Source organism: Eulemur rufifrons, chromosome 1 (assembly GCF_041146395.1).
Source record: "Eulemur rufifrons isolate Redbay chromosome 1, OSU_ERuf_1, whole genome shotgun sequence".
Taxonomy (NCBI): domain Eukaryota; kingdom Metazoa; phylum Chordata; class Mammalia; order Primates; family Lemuridae; genus Eulemur; species Eulemur rufifrons.
This window is the reverse complement of record NC_090983.1, coordinates 1,991,342-2,013,133: the sequence shown is the minus strand read 5'-3', so window position 1 is coordinate 2,013,133 and position 21,792 is coordinate 1,991,342. Positions and strand designations below refer to the sequence as shown.

The following is a 21,792-nucleotide window of genomic DNA, read 5'->3' as shown; positions in this document are numbered from 1 at the left end:
ACTCCCAGGTGGGGGTGCTCCCTGGGGGGAGGGACCCCGTGGGAGCAGAGGCCTGGCCTGGGTGTGCTGTGCCCAGGAGGGGCGGGTGCCCCCTCAGGTCGGGCTTCGCCGGCCTGGCCTTTCTGCGTGTCCACCACTAGATGGGACCAGCGCAGCACGTTCAGACAGAGCTGGGACACTTTGGCCGGCTCAGGGGACGGGCTCTGGCCGGGGAGACTTCACAACTCGCAGGTGGTGCAGACCCTGTTTAACGGGCAGCGGCGGGACGTGGGACTCACCAGTAACAGGGCAGGGTCGGTTAAAGCCCACCTTCAGGGAAACCTCAATGCAACATCCTTGTAAACGTCTCCCTCACGCCGAGCCGGCCGCCCTCCCACGCCTGCGCCTGACCGGAACCAGCTCTGAGTAAGTAACGCTGGGGCGCAACTTGCTGGAGACCCCTGAGCCCCAGCGCCCCCTGCCCTGGGGACAGACCACACGAGGCGGGACAGTTTCTGGAGGTGCCGGGAGAAACCGACTGCGGCAGGAAGGCCTCGCCGAGGGGGCAGTGGGGCCTGTGCCTGCCCGGCTGACGTACCTGTGACATCCAACGGACGCTTTTTGAGAGCAGTGACCACCGGCCCATCTTTCCTGCGCAGCAGGGGGCTGCTCCGCCTCTCGGCCACCTTCTGCTTTAGCCGGGACCGCAGTTTCAGGTTGGGCTCGGAAGCTGCACGAAGAAGAGACGTGGTTACAGCCGGCAGCCAACGGGGTGCAAGTCACCGGGGCGCTGGACGTGAGCGCTCAGCACTGACGCGCTGTCCCGGGAGGCCGCCAGGCAGAGCACCCATCCCGCTCCTCAGCCCCAAACAGCGAACAAGACACATCTGAGGCTCTGGCTGCGTCTCCGGAGGACGGGATGGCGGAAGTGCTGGTGGCCACTGCTGCGTGTGGGAAACAAGGCTCCCGGGCTGATTTACTGGGCACGGCAGGAAGCTGGTGAGGGGTGACAGTCACTTAATGGTGACATCTCTTAAATAACATTCTCCTAAATAATTCACCCATATCCTTATAGCTGCGGCGCTCTCAGATCTGAGAAAAATCGACAAACAGGGATTGTTCTAGGGCGTTGGCTCACGAACATCGTGATGACTTCTGAATGACACTTCGTGTCCCCTGCACGTGGCCACATTGTGAACGCCAGTGAGGCTTCCAAAGCGGAGGGTGCCAACTGCACCCCACCCTGATGACAGGCGAGCGCCTGCCTCCCTCAGCTGTTGGGCCTGGGCTGGTCTTTGTAAACAGCCCTGCCTGTGTGGACAGAGCCATGGGCAAACCTCCAAGCCCACCGCAGCCCCCAAGTCCTCTGCACCCGGGCCCCAAACCTCCAGCGTGGGACACCTCGGGATCCCAGGAGCGCAGTGTGCAGCCTCCTTCGGGGAGGGCACAGGAATCCGCCCCCTGGGGAAGACTGTCACTTTCACATCCAGGACAGAGGGACGAATGCCTCCGCCCAGGCATGTTTACTACGCCTTCGAGTTCTGAGGTTTTCGCCTGATACTTTCAAGATACAACCACTTGTAGATCTGAAAATCAGTGAGATTTTACCTCCTGGTATTTTGTTATCAGCACCCCTGCTGTCCCTAATCTTTCTGGAGCAGGAAGTTCATGCTTCCAGAGCCACAAGAATGCCGTGATGCCTGCAGGCCGCGTCCTTCCCTACATCCCAGCTCCTGCTCCAGCCTCTCCCCGGCCTAGTCCAGCTGCCGCCAATCTCAGTATGGTTTTACTACTGAACAGTGAAAAAGTGCACATTTGAAAAGATTAGTTCGAGATTTCATTGAGTACTTTTCACGCTGGAAAGAGCTCAAGTTTGAGGGATGCTGAAGTCTGAAGGCTGGAACACAGGACGACATGTGACCCGCTATGCTTGACACGGGAGCTGCCCAGGACCAAACCGTACTCACCACCTCTCTAGGCACAGCAAAGCCTCTTTAGAAACTCAACACACTCATACCCATTTTTTAAAGGCACAAAGCTGCCGGAGGACCCCGTCCAGCACAAGAGGCTGCCTCCTGGGGAGCTGCCTGTCTGGGAGCTGGAAGCCCAGCCGGGTGGGCTCTGCCCGGCACTACAGACGCCCGCTCCCTTCTCGCTGCTCAGAGGCAGCTCGGAAAGAACAGATTCCACTGTCCACGGCCCGAGCAACAGCGAAAGGACACTCACCACGTTGCACCTAACACACCTTTACGTAAAACCTTAGGAAGCGTGGGTGTCACCCACTTCTGCCTGGTCCCACCAACCCGCCCAGCCGTTTCCCCACACCGCGTGAGAGGAAGGCAGAGGCAGCCAGGCGACGGGCCGTGCACACGTCAGACAGCCCCTTCCCCGCTGCAGAGATGGATGTCTGGTACGGAAAACACACCCTGGTCCCAGTGCCCAGTACCGAGCCTGTCCCACACACAGATCAGCACACCCTCCTGTGCCATGATCTCGTTTACTATCAATAGCACGTGCGGAGAGCTCCACGTGCCTGGTGATGAGCTCTGGGGCTCGACTGAAGACAGAGAACGCAACCCGGTCCCCTGCGGCTGCCTGGCTGGGCTGCATCTCGTAGGGCGGGTGGGGGCTGAGATGCAGCCACCGAAAGGGACCCTGGTGCACAGAGACCAGCGCAATGGGGTCAGGGCTTTTGGGGAGACTCCAGAAGGGGCCGCAAGCCACTCCATCGTGGACAAGGGCTCAAACATGGCCTTGCCCTTCCTGTGCCCGAGCAGCTGCCCTCGCTCTCTCTCTGGCCTGGCCCCATGGGGTCATCCTGATGTTCACCTTGGCCCAGGACCCTGTGGCTCACGTCCCTCCCCACTGGCCTGAGGGCTGCTGAGAGTCATGGCCTGGTCTGCACCCAACACACCAGCTCAGGGCCCGGCACACAGGACGCACTTTGCAGATACTTTCTCAATAGATACTGTAACGCAGACAGGTGGCAAGGCGCTCTGAACTCAGCTAGTGTACAGCTGGGACAGAAAACCTCAACGACACCCTTGTGGTTAGGAGCCTGATCTCTGCTGGCTGCCGTGCCACAGGGCAGGTAATCAGCCTCGGTCTCCACCTCTGTAAGATGGAACTCCCGACTCCCACCGTGAAGGGGCGCTGCCAGTGTTAGGCACTGACGGCACACACACACACACGTGCCCCCTGTCCACGGCAGGAGCGGTGGAGCTAGCACTTACCCAGCTGCCCCTGTGATGTTGCCAGACTCCTGCCCGACCTTGCAGACCAGCGAACGCAGCTGGGAGGCCGGGAGCCTGCCCAGGACACAGGGCAGCGAGGGCCAGGCTGGCCGCAGGGCCTACGTATGCCCCGCCTCCCCCAGCAAGTGGGGCAGGTTCCCCCACGACGGAGGGAAACTCACATTCTGCACATCTAGGTCACTGACGGGTATTTCCCATGGGCAGCTGTGGCCGTGGCGACTGGTGTCAGGAAGCACCAGGACAGAAGGGCAAAGCTGGAGGAGGCCTGGCCGTGACAGCAAGTCCAGGGGGCCAGCACCTGTGGCTGACCACCCAGGTCAGTGCAGGGGCCTTGGGAGATCGGCCCCCAAGGCCTGCCTGGAGACCCTGGCACCAGGCTGACGTTGCCCACCTCTCCCTGAGCATCAGCTTTGGGGTTTTGCTTTCTTAAAACAAATGGCAAGTTCAAGCCACGACAGTGCCACGACCCACCGCAGCAGCGGCCCCACGACGACCACGTTCACTCACAGGACCATGGGCCCGAGGGGCCACTGAGGATCCCGGACGGAAGAGTTCCAGGTGGGCGCACGATTCCCAGTGCGGGCCTCCAAGACGCTGCCAACAACTGGGAAGAGGCTGCGCTGGCCAGACGACAGTGACTTGGTTTTGCTTTGGCCTCTTCCCACCTATCAGACGTTACATAAGAGGAAAACCTGAGAGTCACTATGAAACGATACATGGAGCTGACATCTTTAAGAAAATCAAGATGAAGATGTTACTGGAGAAAAACAAAAGCCCTAACATCAACGTGACAAAATTCTGCTTTTAAAAGTGGAGAAGCATCCATTCCTCAGTGCAAATGTGGACTCAGAGGCTTTGCTTAAATGCAGTTTCTGGTTGAGCCATTTGCTACCCCACAAACCACAGGAAGGACCCAGCGCGCGGGTGTGTGTGTCCGCGAGCCAAACACCTTCCTGCCACAGCTCACCTCTCAGGCCGTATCTAGAAACATACACTGCGCACCTTTATAGAGGCTTCATAAACCTCAAGTTAGGGTGGACTGAGGCTGCCCAGGAGCAGAGAGAAGGGACCAGGCACCACCGCACCTGGGACCCAGGCCCAGGTCTGGTGGCAGGTGGGGGCTCCTGCAGTGGAGACACCGGGCTGTCGGTCATCCAGGAAAGGGGCGGGGCCTTGGCTGCGACTTGGGGGCTGTGTCTAGATCTGAGCTCCCGGGAGGTGGGGCCCGTGGAGGCCAGCCAGGAGTGGGAGGTGGCCCTGAAAGGCCCAGGGCCGGACGTCTGGCCACAAATGCTGGTGCTCTTTCCTGTGTGGTCTTTCCCGAAGGGGAGCTGAGTGGCTCCTGCCTGTGGCTGGCCCAACTGGGGACACTGCGGGGGACGTGGGGGTCACTAAGTCAGGCAGGAATGGGTCACGGTAGAGACAGGATCGAGAACGTCCTGACAGCTTAGAGGACAAGAGCAGAAGCCGACCTTGATCTGGTCCCACTCCAAGCCCTGTGCGAGCATGAACTCATTTATCTCTCACGGGGGCCCAGGGAGGGCCGTCCCACGGCTGGCAAACGGAGGCACAGAGGAGCTCAGGAGCTCCCCGAATTGCAGGTGCTGATTGAGGGAGCCGGGCCGGCCCGGGCCAGACAAATCTGAACTCCCCAAATATGCAACGCTCAGGACAGGGCTTGCCTCGTGTTTTTCATGAGGGAAATAAGATGTCTGACCTGCTACAGGTGCGAACTGTCATCCGCAGAGCCCACAGATTGCGGCATGTTGAAGACATTAGCGAGAGAGTGGCCAAGCGTGTCACACGATCACAAGTCATACAATTGCTCTTTAAAGACTGAGATGAGCAAACTATGTGCAAGGTCAGTACAAATTAGCGTGAAGTCAAAATCATGTAATTATTTAAGTGTGTATCAATTATAAAAGATTATCATTTTATTCATTCAAGGTATTTCGTAACTAAAACTGCATTTAGCGCTGTCTGTCATAGCACCAATTCTTGCAGAAATGCACAGATGTAAATGACTTAGAATCAGTGACGCCAGGTGTGTGACAGTAGATATACCAAGGGTGACACAGGGCACCTAACTACACAAGATGCTCTTAAGTGGTTTAAACATTTTCTCTGAGATCTTCACACTATTAATATTATTAATGTGCTAGTGATGCCTATATCAAACAACTGATAGTGCAATCCAGCATTAAGTTCTCCTGGAGCACTGTGCATTCTAGACACTCCTTCCCCAAGTGTGAAGAGAGCTCCCCCTCCTGTTCTCGTGGAGCCGGGCTGCAGGGCAGCGCTGTGCCAGGAGGTCAGCGGGGCAGAGACTGTGCTTCCCAGAGAAACTAAGTGGGCGCAGGAAGCCAACAGCCACAGAAACCGGGAGATCAGAGGGGCCCTATCTATGGGACTCAGGTCTGGGGCGGCAGGACGGGGCCTGGTCAGAGTGCACGCTGCCCTCCCGACCGTCTCCCAGGAGCCCTTGCTACGAAATCACTCGTGCCGGGTTCTGCTGCTCACAGCAGGAGCTGCTCCTGGGGCCGTCTGATGTTATCTGGGGGTGCGGGAAGGAACCAGAGCAAGCACCTCCCGGACCACCCCAGCCCCGACGTTCTGTTAAGAATGGAGCTGCTTTGGGCCAGCTGGGGCAGGTGGTGCACACTGCCCTTTCCTGGGGACCTCGGCGGGGAAGCGTCACGTAGGGTGTTCCAAGAAGCCATGTCCCTGTGCTCTCGCCCGCCATCCCCTCCCACGTCCACTGCCCTAGAGACTAGGTGCCACAGTTGTCACGCCCAGGACAAGACGAGACTCTGCTGGGTGCACACCTGGGTCCTTCTCCTGAGTCCCCACAGCCCTGAGATGTGGCTGGGGTTAGACCCATTTTACTGATGAGAAAACTGAGGCCAGGGAACTTAAGGAATTTGTCACACGGAACTATTAAGTGAGCACACACAGATCCAACCCGAAGCTGTCTCACTGCAAAGTCCACAACCTCCCACCCTCGCCCCTCCATGCCGAGCTCGTTCTCGGGCCCGGGATCCCCAGGGCAGGCGCACTCTGACTCCCTGTCCCCTGGGTCTCTCCTGGCAGGGGCCTGACAAGCACTGTGGACTCTGCTGTTGACTGAACTTGATGAGAAAGGGGACCTGGAGGGCAATTTCTGAGAACCAGCCCACAGAGCCTCTCCTGGTGTTAATGGGTACATCTTTCTGGAAAAAATACTGATCTGTGAGCCAGTTCTGCTGAGCTCTTGGGCTCTCGCAGGTGAAATCCAAGATGCCCACAGTGGGAGAGCGAGAACCGCAGGCTCCGACCAGCTCGACAGAGGACAGAGCTCCACGCTCGCTTCCACCAACAGAGAGTTGGGGGCTGAAATGAAAACTGGCCACGCTGGGGTCCTTGTGCCTTTGACTGGGAGGGGCTTTGCCAGCCTCTAACATCACGTTCGGTAACTTCGGGGTTCTAGCACCAGGGACACCCCTGTCCCGATACAGCCCACTGCACGGGGACACCCCTGTCCCGAGACGGCCCACTGCACGGGGACGCCCCTGTCCCGAGACGGCCCACTGCACGGGGACGCCCCTGTCCCGAGACGGCCCACTGCACGGGGACGCCCCTGTCCCGAGACGGCCCACTGCACGGGGACGCCCCTGTCCCGAGACGGCCCACTGCACGGGGACGCCCCTGTCCCGAGACGGCCCACTGCACGGGGACGCCCCTGTCCCGAGACGGCCCACTGCACGGGGACGCCCCTGTCCCGAGACGGCCCACTGCACGGGGACGCCACTGTCCCGAGACGGCCCACTGCACGGGGACGCCCCTGTCCCGAGACGGCCCACTGCACGGGGACGCCCCTGTCCCGAGACGGCCCACTGCACGGGGACGCCCCTGTCCCGAGACGGCCCACTGAACTGGGACACTGCTGTCCTGATGCGGTGCCCTCCTCAGGGAGGCTGCAGGCGCCATACGGCCCATCCACGTCCCGCAGCTCGGAGACTAGTCAAGTCTTACTTAGGCTCAACTAGACGCCCCCTGTTCAGCTCCAGCTCTTGGTTACACTTTAGCCCCTGGTTCCATGATAAACGTCTCCGGGTGAGCTCTGCCCTTGGAGAGACCCACGAATGTCACCTCAAGCTGTCGTCTTCAGGACGGGCAGCAGGTGAGCCCCGGCACACCGCACGAAGCCTCCTTACCCAGGTGGAGAAGCCCTTGCGTGACTGACTCTTTAACACGCTTCTGCCCAGAACTACCAAACCTCCTGGTAGCAGAGACTTAAATTCGGTGCAGTCAGAAAAAGCCCCTTGGACCTCACTTCCAGGAGCCGCCCCATTAGGGAGTCGTCCTGCACTCCGTGTGGTGGGTCCACCTGATGCATTGAGACGAGGCCACCACCCCACGCTCAGCGCCGTCCTCACCTCCTCTCTGGGGACAGAGCCTCCGAGGCATGCCCCCCGCCCCGGCCCCTGCCCTCTGTCCACGAAGGTGCGCTGTCTGTGGCCACCCTGATCCTGCCCAAAGCCAGTGCCCACTTAAACCATCGCTCCTGACAAAGTGCACGAGTGTCCTGCCTGTCAGACACTGCCTGCCACAGCACCCTCTCCCTGCTTCCGGAACGGTCCAGGCCTCCTGCTTTGCCTAAATGCCTTTCTCTCTCTGGTTCACAACAGAGTGTTGCATGTAACTCCGGGCCCCCCTGGGACGTTCCCTACAGGACACAACAAATGTCTGTCACGTAAAGATTAGCCTCCCACTCTGGGGACCTGGCTGGGTGCTGTCCAGAGCTGACCCAAGGGCCACATGCTCTCTCCCTTCCCACAGCAGCAAGAACGGCTTTACCCCCGACGGCCACCAAGGGGACGCGTTTGAATGCAGCAAAGTGTGACACATCACTAAAGAAAAGTCAGTGTTACCATGTTGTAAAAGTGAGCTTTAAAACGTAGGTGTCCATGCATGAGGCTCATTTCTTTTGGCGTGAATCGTAAGAGAACGCGCAGGGATTTCTTTTCAAAATGACGCTCTCACGAAAGCACTGACCTGTCTTCCTGAGAGGGAAGTCGTCTTTGGCGTCGTACATGCCCAGGACCGGGTGGTTGTAGGAGGCCGACACCCCGCTCTGGGGAGGAGAACTCTGGTCAAGGGAGCTGTGCTGTGTTTTCCTGGGGAAAAGCAGAGGCACACGGGTTAGCTCGCCCACATGCCCTGTGCACGCAGGGCCCGGGAGCCGCACACGCGATGGCCCAGCCCCACTCAACTGCTGCCCCGCCCCAGACTGGCCTCCTCCCTGGGGTGAGCGGAAATTAACTGAAACCAAACGAAGGCTGCACAGCAAGCCCCGCCGCTCACAGCCGCCACTGCCCGACTCGCAGCACCTCGGGCCATCGGGCCTGGTGGCCCGTTCTCCAGCCAGCCCCGTTCCTCTGCCTGGTCTGCTCGCGGACTACCAGGGTCACCACTGGCCACACACACAGCCTGTCCTCGGGGCGGAGGAACACATGTGGGCTGTGGTGTTAGGAATCAAAGGAATCGAGACAGGATCCACGGTCTGGGAGTGAATGCTGGTGACGTCTGGGGAGCTCTCTGTTCCCTTGACAGCAGCAGCCCATGGGACGTCTCGTCAGAAGACGCTCATCCTCCCCAGTGCAAATGCACCCTGGTCACTCCCCTCCGCCAGGGCGCTGGACTACGACAGGCAGTTCCTCTATGAGCAGCCAGGCACTGCTCCAAGCCGCACGATGGCCAGGCGCGAGGGGGACGCCAGGAGGATGCGCGGGAGGAGCTGGGCCTCGGGGACAACAAGGGTGTGGACCCCACTCAGGATGACCACCAGCAAGGCTGTTCTGGTGGCACTGCCAGCTCAGTCTTGCTCAAAACACTGCTGTAAGAGTAATCAATTCTGTGAGTCTTTAAAGTGCGTAATCTGCTCAACGACTAGAAACAAACTTGCCAACTTACTTGGGATGTGTTGGGCGACTTATATGAACACACAGCGCTCTACGTCAGCGCATCTGGAGACGGCGGATTGGGAACGGGGCTCTGAAACGCACACAGCCGTACGCTCGAATACCGCGCTCCAGCGCACAGCGCCGGAAGGATCGCAGGGAAAGCCCCACGCGCTGCGCCCAACGTCCGGGCCGTGGCCCTGCCCAGCCGGGCAGCATGAGAGGAGCTCAGAGAGTTCTGGAAAACTGCTCAGCTCCAGGCCTGCCCCACCCCCACCGCCGCCCAGGGCACACCTGTCCCCAGGACGAGGACCCACTTTCTTCCATTTCCTGGGTGATTCCACTTCCCAGCCGGGCAGGGAGCCGGGGTGGGGACGTGCACCTCCACACCCCTCACAGGACCACGTCAGCTTCCCCGTGGTTCCGCTAGGACAACCTCAGGTCTCACCTCGGAGCCCTCCTCTCGCAATCTCATGAAAGGGTCTGAGAGCAACGCTCGCTCTCTACCAAACTGCTTTCACACCATTCCTATGTGAAGATGCTCTCTCCATCTGACTCGCCCCGGACCAGGAATTATCTTCCCTCCTCCAGCCTTTCACTGCCAGCCTGGGAGCAGCGCACGGAAGCCGGGGCGGGATGCTGCCATGCACGATCCCGGCTGGCCACGCAGTGACCCCGACACTGCCTCTCAAAGGCAGCCCTTGTCTTACTCATGAGGATGGAAAAACAAATACCACTTTGTTTTCTTTCTAAACATTACCTTAACTGTAGAATAAAGCTTAACACAAACTCAACCATTTGAATTTTAAACAATCAGCCCTTCCCATGACATCAGATTTACACTGGTGATTTCGGATAAATAAAACTATTAGTTGGCTATGTCAGCACACTCAACAGAAATGTAATGGGAACTACCTGTGTCACTTAAAATTCTATAGCAGCCACATTAAAATAAAGAGAAAGGAGTGAAATTTATTTTAGTATTCTATTTAACCCCGTATTGCCAAAATATAATCATTTCAACATATAATCAATATAAACTTACTAATGCAATATCTTACGCTCTTTTTCATGCGGAGTGTCTTGCAGCAGACCTCGGTCGGGCCAGCCCTATTTCAAGTGCTCAGTAGCCACACGCGGCTCGGGGCAGCCACTCTGTACAGCGGTGTGTTCTTACAGAGCGGTTTTACAGCTGGAGTCTCCATGCAGGTGAACATGCATGGGAGCACCTGTGAGATCACGGCTCCAGTGAGGACGCGGCCCTTCCCATCTGCACAGTCCCCTCTGCCCTCTGCTGCCACCTCCAGTCTCCAGCCCCGACCGGCTGTCTCCCTGTGGGTGAGTTTTGCTCATTCTGACCTGCACACTGATGCAGTCACTCGGATGCACGCTGTGTCTGGCCGCTTTGCCTAGGCACAATGTGCCTGGGATTATGCAAGTGGCTGCAGGTATCAGCAGTGCGCTCTGCGTTCTTGCAGATTAGTGTTCTAGTGCCTGGGGGTCCTGGTCTGTGCAGCCGTTCACAAGCTGATGGGCCCCTGGGCTGTTTCCATCCTTTGGTGTCCACAACTGTAGGAGTGCGTCTGTCTGGTAAACATGCTTCCGTCTGTCTTGGTAAATAATACCTAGGAGGAGCACTGCTGGGTCCTGAGGCAGGTGGATAGTTACCTTTATAAAAAACTGCCAAACTGTTTCCCAGAGTGGCTGCTATTTAAATTCCCACAGGCAACATGTGGCGGTCTGGTCCGTGCCCTTCACACCCTCCTCGACACCGGGTCTGACTCCAGCCACCCAGCAGGTGTGGAGTGGCTGCTCACAGTGGTTTTGATTCGCACGTCTCCTGGTGTATCTGCGGTGGCACCGTGGGCGGCAGCTGTCGGCCTGGCCCCCACACTCTGTCCTGGGGCCAGGGCAGGACTCTGTACAGCCGCCTCCTGAGGTACTTGTTCAAGTCTTTTGCACATATTTTTTTCCAGTGGGCTCTTGTGTTTTTATTACTGAGTTGTAGGAGCTCTCTATATATTTTGGACACAAGTAGTTTATCAGATATATCCATTGTGAGTACAGATGACCCTGAACAGCACAGTTTTGAACTGCGAGGGTCCACTTACACATAGGTTGTTTTTGAGCAAACTTGAGTGTGTACAAGTTTGAGTAAACACAGGGGTCCTGGAACCAGTCCCTGAGGATGCCAAGGGGTGACTGTGATTCCCTACATCCCTCCGGTCTGTGGTCTGCCTTTTCGTTTTCTCGGTGGAACCATTCAAGGAGCAGAAATGTTTCAGTTTGGGGAAACCTAATGTTTCCAGTTTCGGGTTTACAGCTGATGATTTTGGTGACCTAAGAAATCTTTGCCTATCCCTCTCTCCCAAGGTTGTGAAAACTTTCTCCTACATTTATTTCTAGAAGTTTTACGGGTTTAAGGTTTTATACTTATGTCTATGATGTCTAAGCAAATCATCCGGTGTGGTGTGAAGCTGGGATTGAGGTTTGGTTCTTTCCCCATGAAGACTCGGTTTTCTAACAACGCTTTTGCCATCGTGTAGCAAGTGAACTTGAGTGTTCACTCCATGATGTTTGGTTTAGGGTCCTCAGACGTCAAAACAAGAAAGCCGCCACACTCAGTGAAAACAAACCTGTCCCCTGGTTGACTTCCTTGAGATCAAGTTCTTCACCCCTGCAGCTTGCATACCCCCAAACCCCTCCGGGAATAGGGCAGCCCCCGGCCGTTAAGCCAGGGCAAGCTCCAAGCCAGACGCCTGCCGTGGGCGTCCTGCTCAACAGGGGCCTCCAGGAAAAGCGAGTCCTTCCCTCTTCCCTCAGGTATTTCCTTGCTCACCTACTCCCTGGAAGCCCCCCGCTCATTTCCCACCTCTTAGCAAGTTCCTTAATGTCCTGTTGCTGCCTGAGCCCACCCCCTCTCCTGTGGCCTCTTGACTGGAGAGGACACCTCTCCCCCAGCCCTCTGCCCTCACTGCAGCCTCTTCTCCCCGCCCCACGGTCCTACCCCTTCCCGAGGAGCTGGCCCAGCTGCCCCAGGCTGCGACCCTGCTTCCTGCCACCCCATACCCTCTGGCCCCGCTGCTGCCCCCGGCCTGCCTCCCCCAGAACCACTCCTTCTCTGAAGGCTCCTTTTGTTGCCCCCTAAGAGCCCCCGGACCAGGGCCCCCACGGCCCACACCCTCAGGTTCCTCCATCCCCTCCCAGGCCTGGAGCCTGCCCTCCCCAGCTTCTCCTCCCACCCTTCCCGCTCGAGCCCGGGGCCACCACCCCAACTGCATCCACACTCTGTCCCCTGCCCCTTTGCCTGGCAGCCCCCACCCCACCCCGACCAGTGGGACAACAGAGCTTTCCCACAAGTCCAGTGGCTGAGTCTCCCGCGGGGAGCCCACAGACCAGCGCCTGTCAGCAGGACCTAACGTGGCTGGCCGGCAGCACTTCCCAGGACCCGCCACGCTTGAGTGACGCCGCCTGGCTGCCCTCACACTGCTGCCTCGCTCGCCTCTGTGAGGTTTTGTCACAAATGCTACAGCAGCGCGTTCCGGCGAGAGCCCAGCTTCGGAGCACCTGTGACATGCAGTGGCCACCGAGAGCCGCGGGGCGGGCGGACGGCCTGTGAGCGCCTGAGTTCTGCTGCGCTGACCGATGGCATCTACCGGAATGAACGGCACAGCTTCGATAGGTTTGGCGGAGTTTTACTGTAATAGTTGCCCATTTCCAGGCTCGAAAATAGCTACATTTTTCCCGATGAAATTACTGGCTGCATTTTGATTTATGAAAACTACCCCATGGGATCTTCCTAGAAACGAAATGACCCCGAGAGCAGCAGGAAACTGGGTTTCAAAGCAAACGCCTGTCACCCGTAACGACCGTTTCCAGCCACGCAGCTCAGCCACTCTGCCCAGCCGGCCGCTAACCGGGCCTCGGAGGATGCTTGCCGAGTCGGCACGTGGCTTCCTTCAGTGCTTAGTGCAAACGAGGCTCTTTTGTGGCCGCTGTTAATTACGTGGGCTCTGGCAGGGGCCTTAGTATAAAATAATAGAACACCACAGGTGCTCACTGACTTGCCTAAGAATCGGCGAGACATTGGGTGGAAACGCTGCAGACTCGCACAGATGATTTAGACCAGAGTTCCGGTTTAAGTGGCTCCTGTTGTGGCTGAAAAATGGCACAAAAAGCCAAGAATCATGACAGGTACCAGCCCTAGGAACTCCTCTCGTTTCCTCCAAAGATGGGCCCACCCCGTGTGGGCAGCCACCACGCCTGGGGACCCCCAGACCTCACCCTGCCACCTGCCTTGGACAGCAAAGAGCTGGGTCCGCTCAAATCCACCACCATGTCACATCACCACCATAGCACGTGGTGGCCGCATCACGGGGTCCGCAAGTCCCCGCACCCCCACTTACCCGTACCAGTAGCGAGGGTCGCTGGAAATGCAGGGGTTCAGGTTCCGGTGGGCCAGAGCCTTCTTTTTATTGAGGACAAACTCTTGTAACTTCATCTTCACTTCTGTGCTGGCCACGGCACCTGTGGGGGAAAAAGCAGAGCGGTGGGTGACGTGTGGCCCAGGGCAGCAGGGCCGGGCAGCAGGGCCGCAGAGGAGAGAGAGGGACGGAGGGATGGAGGCTGCGGTTCTCCTTCAGGTGCTGATGCTGCAAATGCTCCTCAACATCAGGGAAGCCCGGGAGGGTTTTAACAGGGGGTCTTCTTCCCGTCAAGATTTCTGCATGATTGCGTTCCACTCGGAACACAGATTTGAGCATCAGAAAGACACTAACGCAAACCCACTTCTGAAGGCAGTTCTCATGTTCTCACGTAAAGAACACTTTGCACTAGTTGCTGGCCGGGCGGTTCCACCGCTGCTCCTGCAAAGCGGCGGCATCCTGGAGGGGCTCGTGCAAAAGAGAGCAGCACGCACGGCCCACGGGGACAGGGACAGAGCCCCTCACGGCAGGCCCACGAGCAACACCTGCACAACCCGCGGCCGGGCTTGTGCCAGCTGCATCAGAGGGCACGTCTGTCCCCGCCAGCCCGGCTCAGGCAAAGGGGGTTGGACCAAGTCGGGCGAAAGTCGAGTCTGTGCTTTGTGGTTTCCCTGTGGTGGTGGCGACTGTTTTTCAAAGCCCCATTTGAGAAACAGATGAAAACAAAGACACAAAAAACCCCTGCCCAGCAACAGCACCTGAGCACAGGTCCTGTTGCGTTTACACTGCGGCCTCAGATCCACGACGGGACCACGCGGTCCTTTTACATCCACCCCACTTGGGAAAACCTGACGTGTTTTCCCTGGCGCTGCGTCGTAGCCAAACAGAATCTTTGATGGTCCACAACACACTCCACGAGGCAAGTGAAGCACGGTTTACAAAGCCATTTCCTGAGCAGGAGGCATTTTTTGTTGTTAGAAACCACGTAGCAATGAGCATTTATGAACGGATAACATGGACCATGTTTAGAATAACTTGCTTAGGAAAGATTAGGAAAACGATCACATCTAACGAACTTAATACCATAAAACCCTTCAAACATCTTGCTAAAAGGCTTCCAAAACGTCTGTCTACACCACCCCCCAACACCGTCCCACGCACCGTGCACCAGAGGCTCGGGCCTCCCGCCCCACACGGGTCCCCGTGAGCCCAGACGCGGCTGCAGGCAGCACCCCAGTGTGCTGAGGACCCCTGGGCACTGGGCATGCACTTGCTGTGATCTCTGGCGATGTGCTTGATGTCCTTGGCTTACTTGTCCCGGGGAGTCCTTCTGTGACGTGTGTGGTGGTGGTGGCAGTGCCGTGGGTCTGTGTGTTTTGCAGCTGTACCCACTGGAGCTGCTGGCTTCTCTTACGGTGACGGACTTACGGGGAGCCTCCCGGAGTGTGCCATCCCGGGCACGTTCCAGCCACATCAAAGCTATAAATAGGTGTCCTCATTCCCAAGTTGTCGACGGCGGACACAGAGGTGGTCAGGTGAGTCTCAGCTGAGGCTGCTTCCGTTGCCAGGTGTCACCGGAGCCCCAGAGCGCGGCTCTTGGCGGTTACATGTGTGCACAATCACCCCCGTCTCTTGTTTCCTTTTAAAACCTGGATATTGCAGCATTCAAATGCTTGTTTTTACGAAGTCTGTTCCAGCTTTTCCTTTGTGATTTCCCCCATTTCCTTGAGGCTTTGCAATTCATTGAAAAAAAAACCCTTCGTTGGTTTAATCATTTTTATTTTATCCTTGTTGTTGGGGAGTTGAGTTTTCATTTATTTAGTTATTTGCTAGTAACATTTTTTTCATGACTCGCTCCGATGTTCCTGAAGTGGATTTTAGTGTATGAGGTTCTGTGGACACTTTGAAATTGCCCATAAATTGTTACTATCACCAGGGCGTTTATCTTTTCCTTGAGGCCCTATCACACACAGATGCATCTGTTAGTGCTCACGGGTGGGACTTCGCTCGGTCACACACACTTCTGCGCACCGCACAGCGCCGTCCTGCCGCGGTCACGGTGTGTGGACGAGGGTCAACAGCAACAAGCTCCCGGAACGGTCCGCCAAGGCTGCGGGCGAGCTGAGGAGACAGCCAGGACACACGGGGAGAGGTAACCGCACTGATGCCGGTGTGGGTTCCCGAGGGTCCGTCATGACGCACCAGGCTCGCCCTCGGGGGTCCCTCGGGGTCTCAGGAAACCACCTCACTGCTTGAGAAGAGAAGCTCTCGTGTGGCCTGAGATCTTGTAGTTCAGGACAGGTTGCGTCAGGGATGCTGTGACCACAGCGAGTGCTGCTGGGGGTGGGTGGGGGGCACAGGAGAGATCCCTGGACCAGGCGACAGGAAGCGGTGACCGAACCTGTAACCTCACAGCTCTGCTTCCAGGAGCCCGGCCTTAGCTGCACCTGGACATCACTCGTCAGCGCTTCCTGCCCGACTGTCCGTCCGTCTGCAGTGCGCCTGCCAGGAGGCCACGCGCTGATGGAGACGCTCAGGGCGCTTCCAACCTTCCCAGATGCGCGGCCGCTCGCGCGCCCGAAAGACCCCTGGCAACAAGCTGGCAGCTTTGGAAAGAGACCCCAGACATTCACCGGAGGGTTGGCCTTACAAATACACAAAGTTGTCGCCATTACAACAGTAACCCGGGAAATGCTGGGTGGCGGGGAGACAGGTGAGCAAAGGACACAGCGGAGTGACTGAACACGCAGAAAGCAAATTTGCCAGAAGTGTATGAAATTCGCTTCTCTCCACCGATGAAAGAAGAGAAAGGAGTAGCTTTGATTTTTACACTGCTGATGGTTTTTTCCTTTTAACTTTTATCACCCAGTGCTGCTGACGGGGCGGAGAAGCAGTCACAGCGCAGTCGCCAACCACGACGATGGCCACCCAGGTGCCAGAGGGCATGACCCAGGGCCCTGCCCAAGTGCTGCTCCTGGCGTGGAGGACACAAAGCAGGACAGGCAGAGGAGCTCTCAGAGCACAGGCTGCGGACGTCCCTCAAGATTTCCCAGCAGACCAAACCTGGGTGCTAGCCAAGCCCCACCTCCTCAGAAAGGCAGGTTCCGAAAACACGACAGCCACGGACGTGGACCCACCTTCCCCTTGCGGGAGAGCGCAGGCCCTCCAGGAGCAGAGCAAACGGCACACCCCGTGCTTGCCGAGTCCCTGCGAACCCCATCCTCTCCCCACCCTGGTGACACCGCAGTGCCAAACGGTGGCATGGTCACAAGCCTGGGCCCTGCCCGGCTCCCCACGGCCACCACCAGCCAGGCACCTACGCTGGCTCCCTCCACGCAGGGGAGGTGGGTGTGACCGGAGCTCCTGGTCCTCGGCACGGGCCTGGCCGGCAGTGAACAGGAACACGGGCTGCAGCTGCCTTCTTCAAGCACGAAGAGATCTTCTTTCATTCTTTGGACTCTACTAGAACTCGAAAGTTAAGAGGTTGATTCTGACCCCACCCTGCTCCTCTACTTCCAGGTATGTATTTACCCACCCTGTCCCCCACTTCTGGTTATATACTCATCTGTCAACAGATTTCCCACTTAAATGAAGGTTCTAGAATCAGAAAACACAATCAACAGATAGCAAACTTCTCTGAATTTTACTTTGTCGCTTAACTCACGTCACCGTCCACTTGAAAGACATGTACGGAGACCCCACCGGGTGACGGGGATGGACGGGTGAGTAAAGGAGAAAGACTCTCGCGCCGGGTGGCCGGGACAGCCCTGCGGAACACGCTGGGCAGGAAGGGGACGAAGGCGAGGGCGTGGGGGCAGGAGCAGCACGCTGGGGGGCAGGGCTGCTTCCTCCCCACGTGGGCACAGCAGGCTGAGGGGCGCCCTGGGCCCCTGCACAAGGTGACTCTGGACGGAAAATCTGCCACAGGCTTCTGCGTGGCCTCTGCCTGGGACAGCTCCTGAACCTCCACCCCCGTCCCCACGGGCCTCTGAGGAAGGCTGGACTTCACAGCGGGACAAATAATGACTTTTAGGATCAGGTGTTCGGCCTGTAAACGCCAGCTTCCTGCGTCACTGTTAAACAGAGTGAAGGACCTTCCTCCAGTGGCTGCACCGTATTCCCGAAAGGGCCCAGCTTGTAAATAACAGTGAAAACACCCACTTGTGCCGGGTCCGCCCGGCTCAGCAGGCAGACAGCGGCCTTGTCTTGGATCTTTTCCTTTGAGTTCATGTTAAAGGACAGTGTGTCTCAGATTCCCAAACGTAGTTAACCTAAGTAAACACTTGGCTGATTGAAGACAGCGTGTTCATGCTAAACATGATGGAAACTGCCACAAATTCCAAGAATTTGCTATTCTTTCAAATGAACAGCACTATTTAGTGTCAATAAATAAAAGTGAAGAATTGTCTAAATTTAAAAGGACTAAAAAGTTCTTAAATATCACAAAACCTTTTTGAAGAATTATTTAAATTTAAAAGTGCTGTAAACGTTTTCAAGGGTAACAAAACTTTTTATTAAATATTCAATAAGAAAGTCATTTTAAAAATCCAAGAAACTGAGCAGCAGATGCTTTGCACTGTATTTTCAGATGCTCGAGAACTGGAGACGTTCGTGCCATTTGCATTTGCCCCCACAAACGCTCTTTAAGCGGCATAACAAGAACCCCTTCACGGGGGAGATGCCGGCCCCTGGGCCCTGCTTACATAAGAGCCCCCGAGTGGCGTCCCCCGCGGCGGCCTGCGGCCCTGCGTGTTCACCGCAAGGCCACACTCTGAGGGCTGTGAGGCCTCGCCAGCTTGCCAAGTACCCGACTGCACACAGTTTATTATTAATAATAAAACCTGACCACCCAAATCCACAGAGTGAAAACCGCCAGGGCTGGAGGGGAGCAGAGAACATTCCGGCGCTGCAGTTAAGGGTGGACGACGCTTAGCATGCAGTGCCGAGATGGGTTTTGACTTGTTCAGGGATCCAAAATGTTTTCTGAAGTCAAATCTTTCCATGTTCTGTGAGCCTTGAGATGGTATTTTCATTGGAAGGGGCCGTGAACTATGAGGAAGTGATTTGGACTAAGCTGCTTTTTAGCAATCTGAGGGGCTGCTGTTTGTTGACTAGCTGTGCACAAGTCAACTAGCTGATACTTAAAACTTACACTGCAATTCCTCGATAAACAACTATTTTCCCTGCTCCAGAGAAAAGTAAGTAGGGCACACGCTGAGGTACAAGTGAGCCCCAGAAGAGGGGGAAGGACCGGGCCGAGCCCCCGTGTGGGCCCCGCGCTGGCACCCGCCTGCCACTCTGGTCCCTGCAAGTGCCGAGCATCACAGCACCAAGGGGGCAGCAGGGACGTGGTCAGAGCCTCTCGGGGGCTGCTGTGAGCCCAGGTGCTCTTGTCTAGGGACCCAGCTTTCTCAAGTGGAAAGCAGCCCCCCGAAGGAGGCCACACCGGCAGGTGAGGGGCTTCCGGGATAATGAGGTTCCTCGCACAGGGAGCCAGAGGACCCCCTAGACTCCCCGCTCCCAACCTGGACGGCACACTGGGATCACCCCCGGAGTTTTAGAGATGAGAATATGGACACCCAGACCCAGGCCAGGTCACCAGCACACTGCAGGGAGGCCGGAGAGCCACACACGCCACGTCAGCCCAGTGCGGAAAGGCCCGGAGCTGCACGCAAAGGCCACGGCACATGCAGCCAACCACACCTGCGACTCGACTTCTCCGCAGGCCTCCCGCCGCCACAGCTGCAGTCTCCCCTCCGTGGGCAGCCGCTGGGCGGGCCAAGGCATCATCTCACCTGCTCAGCCACAGAGCTGGGGCCATCACGCAGAGTCCGTGTTTATTTTTACATATTGGTACAAAATTTAGATAGGGCATGGAGTAAAACCTCTCCTCACAAGTGTTCTTCCTTTAAACTCTATCAAAGTGAAAACACATTCAAAGTGCATTTATTGTTTCAAGAGTAAAATGGGTGATTGCAATACTTCCGCAAATTGAAAACTGCAGTTATTGATAATTGTAAAAGTGTTAGTTTTCTGTGTAAAGACAATTGCTAAGAACTCACAAATAGTTAAACAGAGAAATAAATTAAAAATTGAGAGAGTGCTTTAGCTATATACTCTCAGGGAAAATAATATTTCATCTGTTTGAAACAGCAAATATTTATAAAATGTACAGATATAGGTATAATAATATAGATTAGATTATATCCCAACTCTAATTTAGGATTACTAATAGTTTGGTATAATATTCATTACATTGAAAATAAACTTATGAACTGAATTTACTTGATAGCTATTTAATTCCTTTTAGAACACAAGGATTTCAAAAACAAAAAAACAAATCCTATTCAGAAATATTAATACTTCAAATCTAAGGAGGATTAATTAAAAACAAAATGTCAACTTTGTGGCCGGGCGCAGTGACTCATGCCTGTAATCCTAGCACTCTGGGAGACCAAGGTGTGAGGATCGCCTGAGGTCAGGAGTTCGAGACCAGCCTGAGCAAGAGCGAGGTCCTGTCTCTACTAAAAACAGAAAAATTAGCCAGGTGTGGTGGTGCGCACCTGTAAGTCCCAGCTACTTGGTAGGCTGAGGGAGAAGGATTGCCTGAGCCCAGGAGTTTTAGGTTGCAGTGAGCTAGGCTGACACCACGCACTCTAGCCTGGGTGACAGAGCGAGAATCTGTCAAAAAAAAAAAAAAGTCAATTTTGCAATTTAAGAATTATATAAAGGCAAATATACAAACCAAAATGTACCCTTTCACTGCAGACATAATGAAGAATATAAACAGTATAAAGAAAAGAAAAGAACAGGAAGTTAGGAAAACTGAAGTACTCCGAGCACATTTTGTTCTCAATAATATAACTTTGAGAATTTTTGCTTCAGGTAATTCTAACTAGGTAATTAAATTAAACCTACTGGGAATGGTCAGAAGGTCTGGACAAAATATCGGAACCTTCTGTTTCACGATGCAGAGGGCAGCGCGGCAGCGTGGGCACACGGCCACCGCCAGGGAGTGGAGCTGCCCAGTGCTGAGCCCGCAGCCTCTGCTCCAGAGACACCGTGGATTTGAGAAGAGGCAGTTGACAGGGCCAGGGCCAGAGAAGCAAAGAACCCCAATAAACCTCACAGGCTTTTTGTGGGGCCCCAAAGGACTACACCTTATGTGTGAGGATGGCCAAAAACAAACCACCCCTCAGAAGGCCCAACGCTCAACTCCGAATCAGCTCAAAACGTGACTAGATTAAAATGATTAAGGAGTTTTCATGCTTCTGATCAACTACAAGAAGCAAAACAAGACTGGTCTAAGGGAGTATGTCACCATCCCAGACCCCACAGCGTGTCTACAGCTTATGGCACACACAGCCGCACACGCAACCTGCAACAGCCAGGCGTACGGGACACAACCGGACAAAAAGAAACCGAGAGAAACAACAGATACGAAAAATCTAGCCAAAGCCTCAGACAATGACCTAATCGGTCACAGACTCTAAAGTGATTCTACTATGTGCAGAGAAAAAATAAGATTGAGAAATTCTGTGGGAAACTATGAAAAAGAGCTGCATGAAAATTTTAGAACTGAAAATCAAATAAATGTTAAGATCTAACATATGAGTTTAAAAGCTCATTATTTTGCAGGTAAAGTGCAAATTACTGAAGTGGATGACAGATCAGAAGAAAACAGCCCACACGTAAGCAAAGAGAAACAAAAGGAACACACACACACATACACACACACACACACACACACACACACAGAAAAAGAACCTCAGAAACGCAGAAGACACGGAGGACTGATCTAACACACGTGGTACTGAAGTCCCAGACAGATTAAATGGAGAGGCTGCAATTTGCAGAAATGAAAGTTAAGAATAATGAGCTCTAAGAATTCATAAAAATATAAAAAAAGATTTAAGAACTACGAATTGCAAGCAGAATAAATGAAAACAAAAGAGGCCACAAACACATCAGAACTAAACTTCAAAAAACCAAAGACAAAGAGAAAATCCTAACAGTAGCCAGAGAAAAGATTATCTCCAAGGAAGGAACAATAGGGCTGACAGCTAATTGTTGGAGATTAACAATGGAAGTCAGAAGATAATGGAATGGTAGCTTCAAGGTGCTGAAAGAAAATAAATGCAAACCTACAATTCTCCATTCAGGAAAAATAACCTTCAAAGATTAAAAATTGAGAGG

The 21,792-nt window shown here is 55.3% G+C and overlaps 1 protein-coding gene across 2 annotated transcripts in view; it reads right to left on the bottom strand.

The window, feature by feature from the left end:
* The window catches only part of HDAC4 (histone deacetylase 4), a 256,247-nt gene that overhangs the window by 64,339 nt on the left and 170,116 nt on the right, over nt 1-21,792 (bottom strand). For both annotated transcript variants that reach the window (XM_069465509.1, XM_069465519.1), the window contains exons 6-8: nt 13,579-13,699; nt 8,268-8,389; nt 578-709 (exon numbers count right to left, since the gene is read on the bottom strand). In XM_069465509.1, coding sequence (XP_069321610.1) covers nt 578-709; nt 8,268-8,389; nt 13,579-13,699 — 375 coding nt within the window. The remainder of the gene's footprint in view (nt 1-577; nt 710-8,267; nt 8,390-13,578; nt 13,700-21,792) is intronic.